The sequence below is a fragment of the Zonotrichia albicollis genome, chromosome 1 (genome assembly GCF_047830755.1).
Source record: "Zonotrichia albicollis isolate bZonAlb1 chromosome 1, bZonAlb1.hap1, whole genome shotgun sequence".
Taxonomy (NCBI): Eukaryota; Metazoa; Chordata; class Aves; order Passeriformes; family Passerellidae; genus Zonotrichia; species Zonotrichia albicollis.
The window spans coordinates 67,378,268-67,399,294 of NC_133819.1; the positions used below are offsets into that span (position 1 = coordinate 67,378,268).

Genomic DNA, 21,027 nt, shown 5'->3' on the forward strand with positions numbered 1-21,027 from the left:
CCCATCTCTCATGAAAGTTCCCTTTAGGTAGTGGAAGGCTGCTCTAAGGTCAGCCTGGAGCCTTCTCTTTTCCAGGCTGACAGCTCCAGCTCTCCCAGCCTGGGTTCACAGGAGACGTGCTCCAGCCCTCTGAGCATCACAGAGCATCCAGCCCCGCACTCGCTCCAGCAGCTCCCTGGCCTTCCTGAGCTGGGACCCCAGAGCTGGAAGCAGCACTGCAGCTGGGGTCTCACCAGAGCACCAAATACATATCCTATATATAATTACTACTAGCAGTAATTATAATAGGGACTGTCCAAAGAGGATCTCGCGAAGCATGGGGCCACCTTCAGGAATCCTGTGACGCGGCTCTCGTCACCGGGCTCAGCTCCCGTTGCGCAGCGCTCCCTTTCCAGCAGGGCACTATCCCCGCTCCCCGCAGCGCTGTTTATCCACCGCCTCTCCGATCCGCCCGGGACTCCCTGGCTGCCGTGCCCGCGGCCGGGAGGGCGGTGCCGGCGGCGGGCCCGCCCCAGCCCGGGCCCGGCCCGCGCCCGTCGCCCCGGTGACGGGGCAGAGCGGCCCGGCCGAGGGAGGCGGCGGGCGGGCCGGGGGCTCGGCGCCATCGAGCTGGCTCCGCCCGCGGCGCCGCGGTGAGTGAGGGGCGGTGGGGACGGCAGCCCGAGAGCCCTCCTCGGGCCGGGCTGGTGCGCGCCGGTGCCTCGGGGGCTGGGCCTCCCTGGGGTCCCCTCAGCACGCAGGAGGTGCGGGTTTGGGCTGGAGAGAGAGCCCGCAGAGCTCCGTTCCTAAAGGGGAGGGTGCCGGCCCGCAGCGTGCTCCGGGGGCTGGGATCGGTGTGCGGCGAACTGGCGTGTGGGGGAGCTGCCCCGCTCAGTGCTGGGCTGCGGGAGCGGGAGCGTGGGTGCAGAGCTGCGGGGACAGGGACCCTGCCTGCTTTGGCTTCGGTGGGGTAGAGCCGGGCCCTGGCGGCCTGAGAGCTCCGCGGTTAACGAGAGGAGGTGGGTGAAGCTTTGTTTAGGAGAAGCGGGGTGAAAGTGGCAGGCCGGGCGGTGCCGAGTTTCACAGCCGGAGTGAGCGGCTGGAGCGCCGCGCTCCCCTCGGCGCTGGGAGTGCTGAGGAAGGGACTGGCGCACTCGGGAGGCGAATGGATGTCAGCAGGTGGAACTGGAGTGGAAACGAGCATTTGTTTCCATTCTCAAGACGGACAGGGGATCTCATTAGTGCGCATAATTACCTCAAAGGCAGGTGCCGAGAGGATGGTGCTAGAGTCTTTTCAGTGGTGCTTGGCGACAGGATGAGGAGCAATGGCGATAAACTGAAACACAGGAAGTTCCACCTCAACATGAACATTTTTCACATTGAGGGTGGCAGAGCACTGGAATGGGCTGCCCAGGGAGGTTGTGGAGTCTCCCTCTCTGGAGACTTTCAAAACCATCTGGATGTGTTCCTGTGTCACCTGCTCTAGGTGACCCTGCCTTGGCAGGGGGTTTGGATCCGCAGAGGTCCCTTCCGACCACAAGGATTCTGTGTTTTATTGAAACTTACAGTGGTGCAGATGCTGAAAGATGAATGGTTCATATTCCTTCTGGATGCTGCCCCAAACTGGAGACTTGAAGTTCCAGCAGCACTGAAACCACTGTTAGCCTGAAACTTGCTGTACTGCATGGTGGGAAGGGGTTTCATGTGGGTAGGAAGTGGTAGCCTTGCTGGCATGGTGGTAATTTGCTGAAAAAGTTGGTGTGAATAACTTTGGTTTGAAACCAAAGCTAGTTTGTTGCAAAACAAGGGAAGATATTTAGAGCACACTGGAGTTCTTAATTTATAATAAGAATTTATAATAAGAATTGATAATATAATCTTTAATAATGTGTCCCATCCTTAATGCCTGATATACACAAGTGGAACAATATATTAGATTTTTAAGGGACTTTAAAAAAAATTAAGGCAGTCTATTTCAAAGCACCAGTATTTATTGTCAACGTTACTGATTTCTTTCTTGCAGCTGAATGTCATGTTTTTAAATAACTGCTGGTATTTGATTAGAGTAATGGATTTGAGGTTAATCTCAAGAACTGGAGCCACCTGTCATGGGACCTGATTACTGGCAGCTTTAGCAATATACATTCACTACCAAAAGGGTTCTTGTAGCAAAATTCGTTTGTTGTTTTTGTGGTTGGATTTGGTTTTGGGTTTGTTGTTTTTGTTTTTTTACTTTTAAAATCAGTATCAGCATGCGTTCTGTCCTGTGTAATACTGCCAGTTCTGATCATTGAGAACAGTACTGTGCCATGCAAATGGTTTTGGTGATTTCTTCAGTTACTGTAAACAGGGTAAAATTTGGTTGTGAGTGTTTTGCTTGTCTGGGTGGGAGCTCTTATTGGGTCATACATCCTAGTTTCTAATTATTTGAGAGTAGTTTGTTTAGGATACAATTGTAGAACTCTTGGTAACGCCTAGTATTTGTTTATAAGAAATGTAGGTGATTTGTTGCTATTCATTACATTTTGAAATGTAATCCAGACATCTAATATAATATAAAATTGCTGCTAGTGCTCAAGACACCAGTAATACAGTAAAAATGATGATTTGTTTCAATTCTCTAGTACTTGTCCAGGTTCCCTAAATTTACACAAATTAAGAATTCTGTCAAGCTATTTTATTTTGTCCTCTATTTGTCCCTGGCTTTAATCTTTCCTTAATCCTGTGTAAAGAGATTATGTACAGCATGTCATTAAGAGTAACAACAAGCTGTTGTTTAGACTAGGATTTCTCTTGTCTGTTTGGTACCTGTTATGACAATTTTACATTTTAGAGCTTTACATCACTACAATAATATCTTATAAGCAGGCCACTCCAAAGGCATTTTTTAACCAGAAAAGCTAGACTGAGCCCTTGCTTTTCCTCAGGTTAGTACCAAAGACAAAACTGCACTGCAGATTTGAAAAAGAAAATATAGAGACTTCTGAGGAAAAAATCAGACACCTGAGCTGGGTATGAGTGGTGAACATTACAAAATCTGCAGAAGTCTGTTGTAGTGAAAGGTGAATCTCTGGGCCATTTATGTTCTAATTATCATGCTCTGAAATTCCAGAACATGCCATTGTGGGGTGGGTGTGATGGTACACAGACATTGTTGTCAGGGTATGTGGTTTTCACACCTTGTTTTGTGCATTTCCATTGAGTGGATTTGACACTTCCACTTGGTCGTTGAAGGAATGTACCAACTTTTCTGTACTTTACTTGATCAAGTGTTTTTGTACCCTGAAAGTTAAAGTATACAGCAAAAAAAGGAGTAAGGTAATAAAATATATTACAGAACAGACAAAATGAATAATTGGGTCTGTGTTGTATTACACAGAATTTCTGGAGGGAAGGAAGAATTTATGTGAAGTTGTTTTGATTGCACATGCCCAAATATTAGAACTGGACAAAACGAATAATTGTTAAAGCTGGTGATTAATATATACTCCAATGAAAATTACTTGGAAAGCTGATAGGATTTAGGCACCAAAATTAGAGAATTTAAAGGTCAGAACTTGAGGTTGTGTCTAGATCTTGTTCTGTTTATTGTAGATACAAGTTTTTCTCACGTTGTTTTTGGTACACTTTGTTAGAGAGCAAAAGCTTGAGCATGAAATGCGTGCAAATTCTCCAACTTCTTAATGTAACTCTAGGAGTTCAAGCTGGGGCCATCTGTAGCAGATATTACTAAATCCCCTCAGAAAAAACATACCTTAAACAATGCTCAGTATTTGTTTGTTGAAACAGAGAAACACAAAACTTGTTACATTTCACTTCACACCATACGCCTGTCTATACCTATACACAAAAATGCATACACAGTTTATCATTGCTTTAAATGTGATGCTGTGTTGTAAAATGGGTATAAGAATACCTTCAAGGTTTTAGTGTTGGTTTGTTTTTTAATATATACCTAGAGCTAACCATTGACAACTTGCAAGATGTGTATGTAGACTGCATCTTGGAATAAATACATTTGATCATCTGCTTATTACCAGAGTCAACAAATAACCTTGTTGTAAAAAGGCATTATTGGTGGTATTAAAGACTAGAGTGCATGCAGGCATTCTGGGGAATAAGATATAAAGCTGAACTCTGAGAAAAACAATTTGCTTAAATATATGAAAGTCCAATTTAAAATCTCATCATAATATAAGATGCCTATGTAGCTTTTTGTTAAATCTGATGTTTAGCTTTGTTTCAGAATACGCTATTAACCAGAAATCTTATTTCACTATAGCTGTGACTTCAGGGGAGGGGAGGTGTAGATGGGTGTAGAAAGAAATCTTCTCTGTAACTTCCCTTGACAAAATGAAGGTTGCTTGGTGCAAAGATTATAAATTGAGATGTCCACTAGGCCAGTGGCATCTTGACCGGTGATGTGAGATTCTTTCCTGCCAACAGAAGCAACAGGGAGTAACACTCTGTGTTGTAACTTAGAGAAAGCAGCATTTCAACTCAGAAAAAATTAGAAACATTGGTCTATTGTCCAGGCAGCTGTTTCCTTTACACAGCAGGCTGATCTGCTTGAGAATGTATATTTCACACTCCTGGAGAGGCCAGTTTTGTTGTTATTTTGCCAGGCCTGTAAATCTCAAGCCTGAATCTTGTTATCAGCTGAATCAGTTTCTTAATCTGTTTGAACAGACCAGACTGTAGCTAATTTTGGTATAAGGATAAGGACTAGAGAGTTCCATGCTGAGTTCTCAATCTCCTATAGAGGTAGATTGATGGTGTGTTCCCATTGATTTGAGTTTTATTTTGTATTTTCAGACAGCAGAGGCAAAAGATAGAGAATGCTATTATTCAGTTAGCATTCGGTGTTTGTGTATTAGCATTTGGGTTACAGGGAGTAAGTGGTACAATGAGAGGTTGTTAGTTTTTCCTAGTCCTGCATAAATGAGTGACTCTTCTGAGTTTGTGTGTTTAACATCAGGCCTTCATCTGAAGCATTGGTGACAGATAGTATTGTGTGTAGTGGAAGCTGGGTTCAGATTCAAACTTGGATTGGGATTCAAATTAATATTTGCGTGGATTCAGTTATTAATGTGATTCAGCATTGTTCAATATGGATTCTTTTCCAAATGACAGTTCAGATTTAATCTTCCATACCAGTGCATGTATGCTCTATGCTTCTCTCTGCAGGCCTTGTAAAACTGAAGAATAAACTTCACTCTTCAGCCATTATCATGCCTAAGAATTATGTGAACTTCAGAGCAAGATATCCATTTATAACAAATCAATTTGTGGGTGAAAAATGCAGTGGTTATCTTGCTGCTCCACCTCCCTTCCTCACTAACTTTTAAGCATAGGAAGCCTGCTTGCATTACTAATCCAAAACACAGTATTCAGACCCTAAGTTTGCTGTGGCACCCTGTGCAAAATTTTTGTCCTTATGTTTTCCAGAACTTCAGCCATGCCTTTGTAATAGTTCAGGAAGCTGCTGCTGTCTACAAATTCAGAGTAAGGGTTTCTATCAGAATACACCAGCTTTATAAACACTTTGCTGGTTCTAGGGAATTATGACAGTAACCTCAACTCTCCAGTCTCTGCTTACTCTAACCCTAATTGAACAGTAGGTTTGAAAAATTTAAAGGAGCTAATTGCGTTTATGTCCATTTAAAAAGCACATATGGTTCTGGAGGCTGTTATTGTTTGATACAAGTAGTAGAGTGTCTCTTTCCTAAAATATTGTAAAACTATCTAGTCTCTTTTTTTAATTTTTTTTTTAGGGATCCACGTAAGAATGACCATGTTCTTCTGTCTCCCATTCTTCGTAACTGGATCTCAAAGCAGCTATAGTTTGGAAGAGAGCAGTGAATATCCTGCTGAGTTATGAGAAACATTCACCAACATAAAACAGTCTGGAACAAGATTTTTCTTGAGAAAATCAAAGAGCACAGAACCCTTTAATAAAACAGAATATATTTACCATTTCATAAGCTTTTGGCTGTCTGAGTCGTAAAGAAATGAATCGTTACACAATTATGAAACAACTGGGTGATGGCACCTATGGCAGCGTGTTGATGGGGAGGAGCAATGAGTCAGGAGAACTTGTGGCTATCAAAAGGTATGTAGCATCTCAATTCAGTAAAGTTGTTTGCAAAATCTTAGATTTTCAATTTTGACTTTATTGTTGTCTTCCATTTATGTAGAATTGAAAAAAGTCACCTTTTAAAAGGAAATTAACATAGCAAAATTATTTTAATTAAGATGTTTAACAAGGTGATTGTGAGTCAGATTTCTGGTAACTGATCAATAGAGAGGCACATCAGTTTAATTTACTAGTTTACATTGTCTTGTAAAATTGCATGCTGCTTTTGTTCAGTTTGAACATGTTTCCTTCTAAAAATGTTGTTAGGCCAGCACCAAGGGAGAAGCAAAAGTGAATGGGATTAATTAGGGAGCTTATTTATATGAATTGCAGGAATAGCGATCTTAACAGGTAGATTTGAAATCCCATCCCATCCCCCCATATCTTTGTAAGTACTGCATTAAGTTTCAGGTGTTGCTACAGTGATAAACAACACAACACTCTGGTCAGGTAAATAAAGGCTGTTACCCTGGCTCTAATAAACTTGTGTTCTGTGTAATCAAGAGTATTGTCACACTTGCCTTAAAAGATGATTACGAAACAAGAAAAATTCTACTCAAGGCGTGGGGAATTCCCCTTGTATTCCTTAGAGAATTGCCTGCAGGATATAAAGTGTAAGTTGAAATACCAGAAATTGTAACTTGCTCGGACTTTTTCTCTCATTTATGAATCTACTGCAGTAAGATGATTGTAATATAATTGATTGACCTTTTTCTTTAAGAATTACTGAGAATTTCATGTTTCACCATCTCTTGCTGATACTATTGCTGAAGTTAATATTAATCTAAGCTAAAGAAAGAATCTCCAATTGATTATTTTAATTATTATTAGCAAAAGGAACATTTTGTGGGAAGTGGTTCATTTTGTGATTTCGGGATTTGGAATTCTGTTGTGTGATTTTTAAGTTTGGGACTTGACTGGATACGGTGTTGCTTGAAGATACTTTTATTTTTAATTATAGGTTTAAATCTCTTCACTTTATGTGCTAGAACTTTACCAAACCACAGCAATGACATTCACAACTTCATCCCAAGATCTGAGCAACACCAAATGTCCACATTTGGATTTATGCAGGACTTACAAATAAATGTATTACACTGTTATATATAACAATTATTTTAGGGGCTATGATGTTGCTTGAAAAAAATTAAACCTTTTTTAATTAATATATTGAAACAGATTTTTAAAATGACCAGTCAAGTCAGATGCTTACTTATAATAGAATTAATATATATAGAATATAATAGAATATATGTATAGAATATAATAGAAAGTTTTTTGCAAATTTCAAAACTTTTTTTTTCCCCCAGAATATGCTGCTTGTGCATAAAGACGTGATTTTCCATGATATATGTGCAGTGTCATTGTTGCTTGCTTTATTATTAAAAGCACAATTCAAATGACCCAAAGAGGGTTTATGTCCCTTTTACTTTGGAGTTACATGGTCTCTGTCTGTACTCTTCTAAAAATATGTTTCAGTGTTTGATGATTAATCACTGTAAATTTTTAGCAATTCTAAGCATTGACTTTGTTTTTAATTATATTGCTTATGGGTATGCTAGAATGTTTTTAATTGAGTTCAAAATATAGATAATGCTATTCTTGGAAAATATATTTTAGATTTTTCTAATTCTAAAAGCATTGTGTACTGTTCACTGAAAATACTTTATCTTGGGCTTTATTTCAGAATGAAAAGAAAGTTCTATTCATGGGATGAATGTATGAATTTGAGAGAAGTCAAGGTAAAGTGGTGAACATGCCACATTTAAAAATAAGTGTCTGGTTAGGCTTGCATGAAGGAAAAGGGTAGCTACCGTGTCCAAGTGAGGCCAGACTCTGTGAACTCCTTAAATGTTGACAGATTTCACAAAACTGTGGGGTGCTGGCACTCCTGGAGGTCCTGCTGATTTGTGGAGTATCCCACTATTCTCAAGCAGTGTCCATGTCTCATAGCCAAGCCTCTTATCTTTGAGAAAGGAAAAGAAATTGATTTTGGATGTGTTTATTTCTGTGGTTTACTGTCCTCTTCTTTAATTTTACTTCCAGATTTCTAGCTGTGTTCATTCCATATATCTTGTGTTTGGGGCATCTGTAGAAAGCACTGGGAGTTTTGGCTAGCCAAGTGATAGAACAACACTTGAAAACCTGGGCATAAATTCCAAATAATTCCATGTTTTGGGCATCTGATTTTCTGCATATACAAAACTCCCTACTAAAGGGCTTTTGATTTAACTGATTGGAGACTTCATACAAATCAGTATGTCCAAAATGAGCATCTGTAAGAGAATCCTTCTTCATGGCATGAAAGTTTCATGCCAAAAATAAAGGAAAAAATTATGCAGGTTTTCTTATTCAATGCAGTGAGCAAGAACTCTGTCAGCTTCAGATTTGCCTTTTGTTGTAGGGAATTAGGTTTTTGTGCTAATCTTTACTCTGGCTCTGAGGTAATCCCTAGAAATAGGTTTAAACTACTATTAATATAGTTGTTGCTTTTAATTAGAGGTTCATTCAAACTTTTGGGTTGTTTTTCTTTAGAACAGATTACAAGGTAAATAATGGGGTATCATATGAATATGTTGTGTGGATTCTGTGCTAGAAACTGAGATGGTACAAATTTAGCTCTGGTAAGGAATCAAGGTCACTGTGGGGTTATCTGAAGCTGTATTTTGCTCTGTTGCAGTCTCTGAAGAAGCTAAACCATGCCAATGTAATAAAATTGAAGGAAGTCATACGAGAAAATGACCACCTTTATTTTGTGTTTGAGTACATGAAGGAAAATCTCTATCAGCTAATGAAGGATAGGTATGTCTTTTTTCACAGAAAAGCAGTGTGCTATCATGCTCTAATGATTCTCATACTGCTTTGAAGAACACTTTGGGATGTCTGGTTTTGACTCCTCCGGTAGCGCCATTGATGTGGACAGGATTTGCTGCACCCGGTTATTTGATGGTAGAGTTCTGCTTTGCTCTGTTACAACACTGCATATTGTAATGCTTTGGAAATAAGTTTGATCACTTGTTAACAGGAGAGCATGCCTTTGTGTAGAACCATGAGAGAAATTTCAAATAGTCATGTTATGGTTTTTTTTTCTTCATTAGCCTTCATTTTAATTTATGAAGGATTGGCTGAACATTGTTCATGCTGCTTTTCCTCGTGGGTTTGACTTAAGGTGGGGACAGTGCATGGATGCATCTTTGTAAGAATGGCCTAACATGGGCTAACTCTGATGTTGCAGTCTTGGACAAACAGTACATAGCAAGGCTTGCAAGGTGGTCTTCAGAGTAGGACCTGCCTTTTCAATAACATTTTCTTTTGATTAATTGTTTTGCCTTTGGTGTGGGTTTCCTTCAGATTTTGTCATGCACTTGTATCTCCCAATGTGCCAAGCCCTGGGTTGACATCCTGAGGTAGCTGCTGGTGACATGAGCACAATGTTGCTCTGCAGCTGAGCAGAATTGCTCTTAGCAGGGCTCCCTTAAGGGCACTGCTGGGTAATGCACCCACCTGTGCTGCACTGTGCCATCTCTGCCTTGCTACAGCACTGTGCATTCCACACCCACCTGTCCAGCACACTGCTGGCCAGCCAGCTTCGGCAGAGAGACAGCACCATGAACATCTCAGCACAGAAGTTCTGCTGCTGCACTTGAAGTGGTTGAGATCAAGGCCCAAGAGAGTTTTGAAATGAGAGTTGCATCTCTCTTGCTTTGACTTGATGGGTGTGTTTTCTTGTGTTCATGATGTGCTAGGCAAAATAAAGAAACATGTATGTTCTGAAGGCACATTATTTTTCTGAATTATGCGCGTTTTTACCCTGTTTCTTCACAGAAACAAGTTTTTCCCTGAGTCAGTGATCAGAAACATGATGTATCAGATATTGCAAGGGCTGGCTTTCATCCACAAACATGGTAGGTTTCCTTCTAGAGTTTAACTGTATATATAACGTTTTTTAGAAAATAAGATCATGCACAGAAATAACATGAATGAAATAACCTAGCAAGGGCTATTAATAATCTCTGATAAATCGTGGTTACCTGTTTCCAGTGTGGTGCAGTTTTAAACTTTGCCTGAAGTTACTCTTTGTTTTCCTATAAATGGATTTTTCTCTTTCTCTTGGAAAGCACTGGATGTTGTTAAGACACTGTACAGTAGTTTTTTTCTACTTTAGTTAGTAGATGAATGAACAAACTAAAGAAATTTATATGCTCTCCTGTACTAATCACTTCTGCATCCTCAAAAAGATCTAATTGAGGCGCATTAATACCTAAGTACTCTTTTGTTGAGATACTATAACTAACATGGTACTCTACATATAAAAAAATACTAAAATAACTTGTTCACTAAGAAATTCAAAGAGTATCCTTATCAAATACAACGTGGATTTAAATATTTTAATAAATTGGATGTTTCTAGGAATTACAGGAGCAGTGTAAATAAGAGCTCTGAGGTGTGCTCACAACAATAAAAAGTTTCAGTGTTTGCAAAACTCCTAAAGCTCATGTTTAATATCTGTCTGTGAACTGTATTGCATTTAAAAAGGTAATAATTCACTCTCATGCTCAACTTTTTGATTTTGTAGTTCTTCTTCACATCACAATGGTATCCTTAAAACTTTCCAAAGACAATAAAACATTAGCTGAAAATAAAATGTGTTCCTAGCGAGGTTTCATTTGCTTTCAGTGTACCCTGAAGAGGCCTGTTGGTGAATTAAATGAATAATTACTTTTACTCAGTAGTGTCAAATACCCAGAAATTGACATTTTCTTGTCTTTCTGATCAGGATCATATACTGTTTGTTAGCATCCTCCTTTCCTACATAATTTCTCTGCAAAATAAATTAGAAAATTAGATTTTTTTTAAAAAGTCTAATTTTAAGTTACAATATTAATATCTTGATTTGACCATAAGTGTATAAGGGAATACCAGGTATGATAAATTTGAACATTTACATTTCACTGTAATAATTTCAACCAATTTCTTACAGTTGTTTTCAATTTATGCATGCAGAAATTCAGTGCTTTATTCTAGCAAGTGGATTTCGTTCAAATTAATGGATAACATAACAAATTGTGTGTTCCAATTAAACAGCAGTATTAATTTGCTTAGTGACTTAACCATTGCCCAAGTATAACGATCCTCAAGCCAACAGCAAGCATTGAAGAAACTTTATGTGCCTGCATTACTAATATTAGCATTTCTGAGCAGGATTTGGATATCCTGTAAATGTCTGTATCTCCAAATTGTTGTCACAGTGATAAATAACTAGTTAAAAATCATTCAAGCCATTTTATTTATCAAGTAAGTGTGTCAGATGCTCAATTTTCCATTATCCAAAACTGATCAAGCAAAAGATTTCATTCTGAAATCTGGTTTTAACTTGATGTTGCTGTCAGCCAACTCATTTTCCTTAATGTGCTAATGACAGTTTACATTTGTTAATTTAGGAACACTTGGTGTAATAATCATTGGAGGGAAAATGTGTGCATTTGTTGGGGGAGGGTTCCAATTATTTTATGTTGAATTAAAAAAAATAAAAAGAAAAAAGACTGAAAACCACTATATTTTTCCAAAACATCCCAAAGTAAATACTGGATTACTCTTATTAGAAATTGCTCCTTAAGAAGTGATTCTATGATAATTTGCAACTCTTTTCTGTTTGGTCTTCTACAGGATTTTTTCATAGGGATATGAAGCCTGAAAACCTTCTCTGTAGTGGACCAGAACTTGTGAAAATTGCAGATTTTGGTTTGGCTAGAGAACTAAGATCTCAGCCACCTTACACAGATTATGTTTCTACCAGGTGGTAAGTATATCAAGAATTTAATACATTAGCTTAACTAATTACCCTCCTATTACCATTCTTATATAACTTATTTATTCTTTCCCTCCATCCTCACAGGTACCGTGCTCCTGAAGTTTTGCTGAGATCGTCTGTCTATAGCTCACCTATTGATATATGGGCAGTTGGCAGCATAATGGCTGAGTTATACACACTCAGACCTCTTTTCCCAGGCACAAGTGAAGTAGATGAAATCTTCAAAATTTGCCAAGTCCTAGGGACTCCAAAGAAGGTGAGGCTTTAAAAACCTTACACAATTTTATTACAAAAAAATTAAATCAAATTACTATAAAATATTCTGTGTTATCTTTCAGAACATACCTATTGAATTATTGTTTCAATAAGTTTCCTGCAGACTTAGTGTTTGCTCAACAGTACTTCTTTTCAGCTTCCATTAAGGCATGTAATGCTAGTCTTTCATTGTATATTAGCATCTGTTGTATATAATACCATTATATGAAGCCTTCATCTCCTGTGATGGAAACCAGATAAAATTGTTTAATTTTGTTATTTAAAGCTATTTATAATGGAAAGCAAATCAGAATTCTCCTTGGATTTAATTTACCAGAGTCAATTTGGTTTCCCTTCCCAAAAGTGTAATTCTGTGCTGGCACACAGAATTTGGAGCTTGTAAAAGTTACCATAAATAAGACAAATTATGCTTTTCTTATTTTAAAGTAAAAAACCATTTAATCTCAAATATAGATGTCTCATAAATATTATTAGCAATAAGAAGTAATTGAGGGAAAATGTGCAGTATTGTAGAGAAAAAACAACTCTTTTCATTTATTTTCTGTATGAGCTAAATACTTTTTAAAATTATAAGGAAAGTTTTGGTAGTGCATATAAAAATGGATGCAATTATATTCAGTTTAAAAGTTGTTTTACTAAATGGATGGGAGAATATGCAAGAAAAGAATAAGGTTGCTTTCAAAATTTCAAATGAACTGAAAAAAAAGACCATATGCTATTAAATATTTTTGTAGACTAAAGTAAGAAATGGCAGATACATATCAGTGTTTTATGGTGCAAATAGAACTTGGTGGAATAACTGACCAAACACAGTCCACCTAGATCTGAACTTCCTAAGGGTGGAGAGAGATACATCAATTTCATTAGTGTTCTACTTGTATAAAATACAGTGTAATTCTTGTCCAGTAAAGGAGCTGCTATCAATAGAGAAGTAAGGAACAGAAAACTTAAAACAGAAATAGATTAAGCTTAGCTAGGAACATGCAGATCTGGAAGTCGTGGGAAAACATCCAAGAGAACATTCTTAGAAACAGGTGCAAACTCATGACAGAGCAAAGAGGAAAAGGTCAGGTGGAGAGTTATGGATGATACGTTGTGGAAGTAAAAATTGAATCAGGAGGACTCAGTGAAAATTGGTATGATCTGTAAAACAGTGCTTGCCATGACAGAGTTGTGCCTCAGGAATAATGGGCAAATAGGAGCAGTATTTTAAGACTTGAGTTTTCAAATGCAGATGTGAACTTTCTTGAGCAGATCACAAATCTAGGATAGTAAGAGGAACATTTTGATGTATATGAAGACTGAAAGACAGCACCATGCTGGCTTCTGGAACATTTTCAATGTACAGCATAAACAAGCTCTGAAATGCAGGGAGATCAGAGAGAGGTTTTCAGTGTGTGCAGTAGCACAGAAGCATTGAGCTGATTGCTGTGGTTTTTCTCTAACCTTACAAGGAGCTAACAGAAGCAAATCCTGACTGTTTAGAGTCTGTCATTCCCTGACTAGAAAGCTTAGTGCTTGGGAAAGCAGGGACCATTACCAGCTGAATATTCCAGAAAAAATTGTAGGGTCCCTTAAAGGCGCCCTAAAGAGTTAAGGACATTGTAAGTCAGCCCTCTAGAATCAGGAAACTGTAATTAATTGCTTTGTGTCATCTGCTGGGCAGACTTGGGAATTTTCTCTCCTTACGACAGTGCTAACACATTCTTCAGGGAGATTGCTGTGTAAAAGGAGTACTTAAATTGTATGATAGGAATTACCATAACAAATAATGCATTTGTTATAATTACTTCCATTCTGAAAAATATAAGTAGTTACTTTAATAGTCTGATTTTGCAGATAGTTTTACAAATATTATTTTTTTCAGACATGCGTTTTCATTTATTCTGTTATCCTGCAATAATGAATTACAGGAATTATGCCCAGAAGCTATCTTCATTCCAGTTGACCTTCCTGTACTTAAGTCCATAACATTCCAATGACTTTGGTGAATCTGGGTGTTTTAAATAGTGGCAGGCAATTATTTTGTTTTATTTTATAAATTATGTTGCTTTATTTATTTTATAAATAAATTAAATTGCACCATTCAAATATTGGCAGTGGTGGTGCTCTTGTACTATGTGAATTTAATGAAAAAACTGATGACAACCTCAATAGCAGAGGTTAATGAAATGCCTTTTCATTAGCTGAAGGTTGGCAATGGCACTTTAAATTATTGCAAATTAATTTTTTTTAATAGAAGTGTATTTTTTATTTTGCTCTTGTACTGTTTTCACCTTATGCCTATGCTTCATCAGTTCAGTCCTTGGTAATTTGTTGTAAACTGTTCCTTTATTTCTAGCAGACAGAATGCCATCAAACTCAATAAAGAAGGGCAATGCAGTGAAGGAGGAAAGTTTTTCTCCATTGATTTAAATGAACAAACTGTTCTCTGAGGTGCAAGAGGAAGTCACTGGAAATCTTGAGACTTTTTGAAGCAGATATGGTTTATAATTATTTCTGAGGTTTTTTATTACCATGGACTGTGCTAACAGAGCTAAAACTGTTGTACTTAAAAAGATGAGTAATGGCTATCATGGTACCTTAAGACCAAATTGTATCAAATCAGTCTGGTTTGCCCTGTAGCAGTGCAATAAGTGTGGTGGGTAGAGGAAGAGCACAAATGTCATACCTTGTCTTCAGTAAGGTTTCTGATGCTGTCCCTCATAACGTTCTCAGCAGCATATTTCTATACAAATTGCATGGTGACTGCATTCCTGTTTGGAAAGAGTTGTCCAGACAGTAAGCTTCACCATCTCTTATTCAAAAGATTCATTGAATAAAACTTGAGTGGTTCTGGCTCTGATTAAATTTTTAAGATTGTATTGAAGGCTGTCTGGTGGAGTAGATTTTGCTGCTTAAGCTAGTAGATGGCAGGCAGAGAAGAATTATGTTAGAAAAGAAGACTGGAATTTAGAAGGATTTTTTTTTAATGTATAGAATTAGAGATGTAGCTTTAAAGAAATTTTTTCAGTAGTGCACAGAATGCTGTACTTAGGCAGGAATAATTAGCTGCATCGATAGCTGTGGATCACCATCCAGCTAACACATGTGTAGGAGAGGCTGTAGGAACTATTTAGTGTGATGTATGTCTAAAGACAAATACCATACCAGTTTGTAGAAAAAGGAGTGTTACCCATTAACATGTGAACTAATCTTTCTGTTTCTCTTCCTATATTATATCCAGTCTAGAGTTTTCAAGAGAAAAAAAATCAAGAGTCTAGAAAGGAAGTAAAACTCAAAAAGCCTAGACCTTAGGAATTGTTTGGGTTTCTTTAGCCTGTACAAACAAAAGCTGGAAGAAAGGAAAATAAATACACCTTCCAATGTATAAAAAGGCCACTCTAGAGGGAAGAATTAGATAGTCCTTCTTGGAATCTATGGATGATAAGATACTCAACAATGTCATTTTTGTATGAGAAACCTCCATTTTCCTAATCTTGAAGAAATTACTCTCCGGAATAATCTGTATAGTCTGGCTATGGATTGCCAGAAATTGGAAGCTTTTTGAAACTTAACACGTGTCAGGAAGGGAAATGGGTGTGGATAAATGGTCTGTTGAGGTCTTTGATAACCCTGTGGTTCTGTATTCCAAGAATGCAGTTATCAAGCAATGAAGGACTTTGGTGTTTACTTTTAGAAAGTTAACAACTTTTTTTAAAAGTATTTATCTGGTGATCATGGTTTTTTATTGTTGCAATACTGGTCTGGTTGTAACCATACTAAGTCTGGTTGTAACTTAATCATTAACTGTCATAATGGTGGGATCAGTGCTATATTGTATAGACTGCATCATGGTTATACAGCTGGGAAAATGGTGAAAATAGCCTTGCCTCTGCTATTTCCATAAAGAGGGCATGCTGAAGTCAGCTGCTGGGCTCGTTTCTGTGGCAGATGGGGTGTGGCATTCCTGGTACTGCTGCACTCTGATCTCCTTCAGATAGGATGTGTCCAAGTGTGTTATTCATGGTGATGGTTCCACCTGTAGCTACAGGAGACCTCAGGAGGACTGTCATTGGAGACTGATGCTGCGTTCACTAGTGTTGTAATAATTGTCACGGAAAACATGAATGCTTGTTTTTGACCATAAAGGAAGGAGCCATGCAGACCAAGCATGACTCAAGCTGCCTTAAATTTTATCTAAATACATCTTTGGTTTTTTTTGGTGCTGATTTTTGTTTCCTTTGAAACAGAGTGACTGGACAGAAGGATACCACCTTGCTTCTGCCATGAATTTCCGTTTCCCACAATGTGTCCCTATAAGCCTAAAAACTCTCATCCCAAATGCAAGCAATGAAGCAATACAGCTTATGAGTGATATGCTGAACTGGAATCCAAAGAAGAGACCTACAGCAAGTCAGGTCTGAGCACATCAATGATTAAGTATAAGACTGAATTTTCTTGCATTTTAAAAAATTGTAGATACAGAGGCCAATTGATTGTCATAATAGTGACGGCCACAAATGTCTCCTCATTTTGAACACTTTGATGGGAATGAGACTAAGTGGTGAGAAGAGAAAGTTCTAAACTTGGCTCAGCAGACATCAGAAACTCCTCAGTTGTTTCCGCAATGTTGTCTTCTGTACTGTGTATCTTAAAATTCTCTCTGTACAGGACAGAGAAATAGCTGAGGTGCAAATGTTTCAATTGTGCCTGTCATCACTTTGCCACTTTTGTTTTCCTCCCCATCTGTACAAAGGGAGGTACCGAAAAGTTTGAAAACTTTGGTTTTTGTGAAGCCGCAGATGGAATGCAGTATGGAAGAGCTAAGGCTTATTTTAACTTGGAATATAAGTTGTATGAAATGATGAAGAAAGACCTTTGTGAAGAACATGCCAATAGGTCACAAAGATCACAATTTTTCTCCAAATTAATTTTCAAAACACATATTTCAAGGACCAAAGATGGTACATTCTGTGGATTTTTTTTTTATTATTCTTACCTAATGTAATCCTATTTAGAACATATAAAAGAGGAATACAATTGAGAAAGAAAGGACATATTGCAAGTTACCCTAGGTGGATGTACCGTAAGTGATTCAGAAGCAGTTAAGCAGATGGTACCAAATAAAGCAAACATTCCTCTCCACTTTATAAAGCATGTCTATTGTACAGAGATGGAGATCTATCTGTAGTCCAGTACTATTACCTGTACACAAAGTACTCTATGGTGCTTTATAAAAGCAAATAATCAGCTTTTACCCAGGTGAGTTATTGAGGAAGCAGCTGCAGCAGATGTGTAATCTACAGTCAAAAGGAAGAGTTTAATGCATATACATGGCAGTGTGTTCAAAGGCAGCTATTCTTGAGTGCAGCTGAGGCAAAACATGCATTTGAGAACTAACAAAGAGTAGGATCCTATCCAGAAGGATTAACAGAGTGGGTTGTTTTGATATAGTGGGAGGTGTGTTACTAAGGTGTGTCCAAGCTCTGCACCTAACAGAGGACATGGAAAGGTCAGAGGAAAGGATCAAATGAACATCTGCCTTAAGACAGACACTATATTTTCTTAATAAACACCATGAAGGCACAGCAGGCACAGTGAATGTATTTTAAAGAAAAGCAAAAGCTGGTGATAAGAAAAATGGGGGAGAAACCTTGCTCATTAACATTCTCTAATTGTAGAACCCATACACCATCTCACTTCTGGAGCTTTTCTTTTTGTTGGTTTTGTTCTGTTTTTAATTTGAAAACTCCGGCTATTCCCTGAGTTGCTGAAACACAGTCAGCAGTGGAGACCTGTAATAAAGCATGTGCTAAAAGCAGCGGGATCTACCTCTTTAAAAGAGAAATTTGTTACTACATAAATATAGAATGGTGTTAAATGTATAATGCATCTCCACCTAGCAATAAAGAAGGAAGCAAAAGGATATGACTGCTGTTACATGGAAAAGTAGATCAGTCTTACTAAGTTATGTAAGAGTTTGAAATACAGAACTGCCAGTTCTCAATACGCACTTTACATATGATCTCATTACCCTTCCATCTGTTCTGTAAAGCTTGCTCAAATGTTTCAGTAACCTGCTTAAATCCTTGATGAGGTTATGAAAGTCAACTTTTTGAAGTTAAAATTAATGTGTTGTATCTTCCTCTACAGGCTTTGAAGCACCCTTACTTTCAAGTTGGCCAAATTTTAGGACCTCCCCGACAGTATCTGGAGAAGCAGACTCCTGTTAAACCAGTTCAGCCAACAGAGCCAAAGCCATCTTTACCTAAACTGGAAGCTAAGCCAGAACCTCTGTCTTCACCTGATTTACCTGACAAAACACAGCCACAGCCCTTGCCAAAGGTTAACCACCAGCCTCTCCAGCAAATTCAGTTGCCTCAGAATACAGCTAACCAGCAAGTACCAAAGCAGCAGCAGCCACAGTCACAACCACTTTTTCCAATGATCAATAAAGACTCATCGCCTGTAAGTTGTCTTCAATAACTACATAGATGGTTTTATTAAAAGTTCTTAGGATGTTCAGCCAGGTGATCCCTTGAAAATTGTCATATGTTTTATTAGAGGAGATGCAGATAGATAACTAGGGAATAAGTGAGGATATAACTGTCTGCTTATTAAAATTTTATAGCAAGTCAGAAGAATAGATTGCTTGTAACAACAATGTTCATCATAATAGCCCTCAGTGACATGCTTATGCAGTAATGGAGTTGGAACAGCTGTTACCTATTGACATTTGAGAAACAATCACAACAATACTGTCACAACAGAGAAGTGGAAAGGGAGTACTTCACTTGCCTCATGCAGGAAAATACCCAGAAAGGTTCATCCAGCTCTTAACCTTGTAAGAATTTTGCAATTATGATTTTTAGGAAGATTGGTAGTAAACTTTGGTTTGTAACTTCCATTTTGCTTTGTACTTGTACTCACTGAACTGCAATACAAAGTATGTAAAAAATAACAAGTATTCAGAGAATACTGGAAAGCAAATGATAGAAGGAGAGTTTTAAAATTTAATAATTTCCTTGAAACAGAATGTTAAAGAAATATTTCTTTTATTTGCTGTATTTACTTTGGGGGCACAGCAGTGTTCTGCACCACTGTGCTCTGTTTCTTGACAGCCCACCTACCACTGTTCAGAGCATGAGTTCTGCAAGATGCCAGAAACAGTGGTTGAGCACTGAACTGGGTTTGCAAACAGAATGTTAACCTCACTAGTTCAGGTAAACTTGAGTAATTCAAGGATGAAAGTCCAGAAGAACTACACTTCAAATACATGCTGGCATTATTATATTTTGTACTTAAAGTCATAATGAGACTATGACCAAAACAGGTACAACACACTGGCAAAAATTCCCTCAAATTCTCTAATTCCCTCAAAGTCTGTAGTCAGGAGTTATACAAGATACAAAATACAAAATTTTAGAAATTAATTAAAGTGCTTTTTTATTTTGATTTTAACTTTTATTATTTTAATTTATTTAAAATAGAAACAAGCAGCTAGTGGCCCTCTGAATGGTGTACTAGGTCCTAAAGCCTGCAGAAGACGGTGGGGTCGGACTTTGGTAAAGGCTGTGGATAGCTGGGATGACTTGGATGACCCTGAATTTGGAATGTCATCTTCAAAGAAGCCTAGCATTGCACTGTTAAAAGAAAAGAAAAACAAGGAATTTCTTTTTAGGTAGGTCCTGCAATTATAAAATCACAATTTCTTTTAGTAAACAGTGTCCAGAAGTAGATTTATGGACTGATTAAGACAAGTCTATTAAAATTCAAGTCACCAGAATTCTGCAGGAATGCCAAGAACTGCATGAGCAGATCAGCTTTGGGTGTTATGTTTTTACAGCGCCAGTAACAACATATCCAAACAGAATGAAATTTGTTTTCAGGCACTGTATGGTTCAGGTATTTGTTGTGTATTTAAGAAACTGTTTTACTAAAATTTGACATACTAACATTACTTCCATTGTCAGTTGAATGGTACTATGTTCTGCCATTTGGGCACATTTGCTTTTATTCCATAGTGTTGGATACATTTCTTTCTTCAAATCTCAGGTCAGGCTCTTGTGAGGTGTTAGGTCTGACTGTTACTTTGTGGAAGCATACTCTACTGAGAAAAGTAGGATAAGCAAAGAGCACTGTATTCTTCAGGCTAAGGTCAGCTTGTGGTATTCTGAGCTGGAGTTGTTGGTCACATGGTTTGAAAATTTTGATTTTTCAGTGTGCCAGAACCAAAAGCTTCACACTGTGTCCAGCCAGGAGGGGAAAACAAGATTCTGATGAGAAATGATTCTGAGAGATCAAATACATCAGCTAAAGATTATTATATAAGCCAATCAAGATATCTGCCTGGTAAGGTTAAAAGTCAATACATATGGAAAATACAAGCTGTGCACAATCTACATACAATACATTTAAGCTTTAGATTTCTTACTGGATAATTTTGTCTTAACCAAACTAAATTTTCATGTTTTGGACTCAATGGCTTTCCCAGAAGATATCACAATTGATGCAGCAGTTCCTGGCTATGAAAACATGGCAGGACCTCAACACTGCTTGTACACTATAAAAGTTCACAGGCCCTCTTATGACCTGTAACATAAAAAATCCTCAGTAATATAAATCCAACATCTCTTGGATTACTAGGAATATATCCCGATTAATCTATGAGAAGGTGTATGTGAGGACTAAAGAAACTACATACATGTTTTTCATCAGGACTGTAGTGATAGGGCTAGGAGTAATGGATTCAAATGGAAAGAGGGGAAATGTAGAAAAGATATACAAAAGAAATTCTTTACTGTGAGGGTCATGAGGCACTGGACAGATTGTCCAGAGGACC

At 38.1% G+C, this 21,027-nt stretch overlaps 1 protein-coding gene across 4 annotated transcripts in view; it reads left to right on the top strand.

Annotated features, from left to right (window-relative positions):
- Nucleotides 1-372: 372 nt before the first annotated feature.
- MAK (male germ cell associated kinase) overlaps nucleotides 373-21,027 on the top strand; it is a 33,085-nt gene continuing 12,430 nt past the window's right edge. The window contains exons 1-11 of one of the 4 annotated variants that reach the window (XM_014275871.3): nucleotides 373-632; nucleotides 5,754-6,091; nucleotides 7,803-7,857; nucleotides 8,796-8,917; nucleotides 9,941-10,020; nucleotides 11,783-11,915; nucleotides 12,012-12,183; nucleotides 16,436-16,603; nucleotides 18,339-18,653; nucleotides 19,676-19,866; nucleotides 20,407-20,537. In XM_014275871.3, the coding sequence (XP_014131346.2) occupies nucleotides 5,991-6,091; nucleotides 7,803-7,857; nucleotides 8,796-8,917; nucleotides 9,941-10,020; nucleotides 11,783-11,915; nucleotides 12,012-12,183; nucleotides 16,436-16,603; nucleotides 18,339-18,653; nucleotides 19,676-19,866; nucleotides 20,407-20,537 (1,468 nt within the window). In that variant the 5' untranslated portion in view covers nucleotides 373-632; nucleotides 5,754-5,990. The other 3 variants (XM_014275869.3, XM_014275870.3, XM_074543765.1) reach the window with 3 other exon arrangements.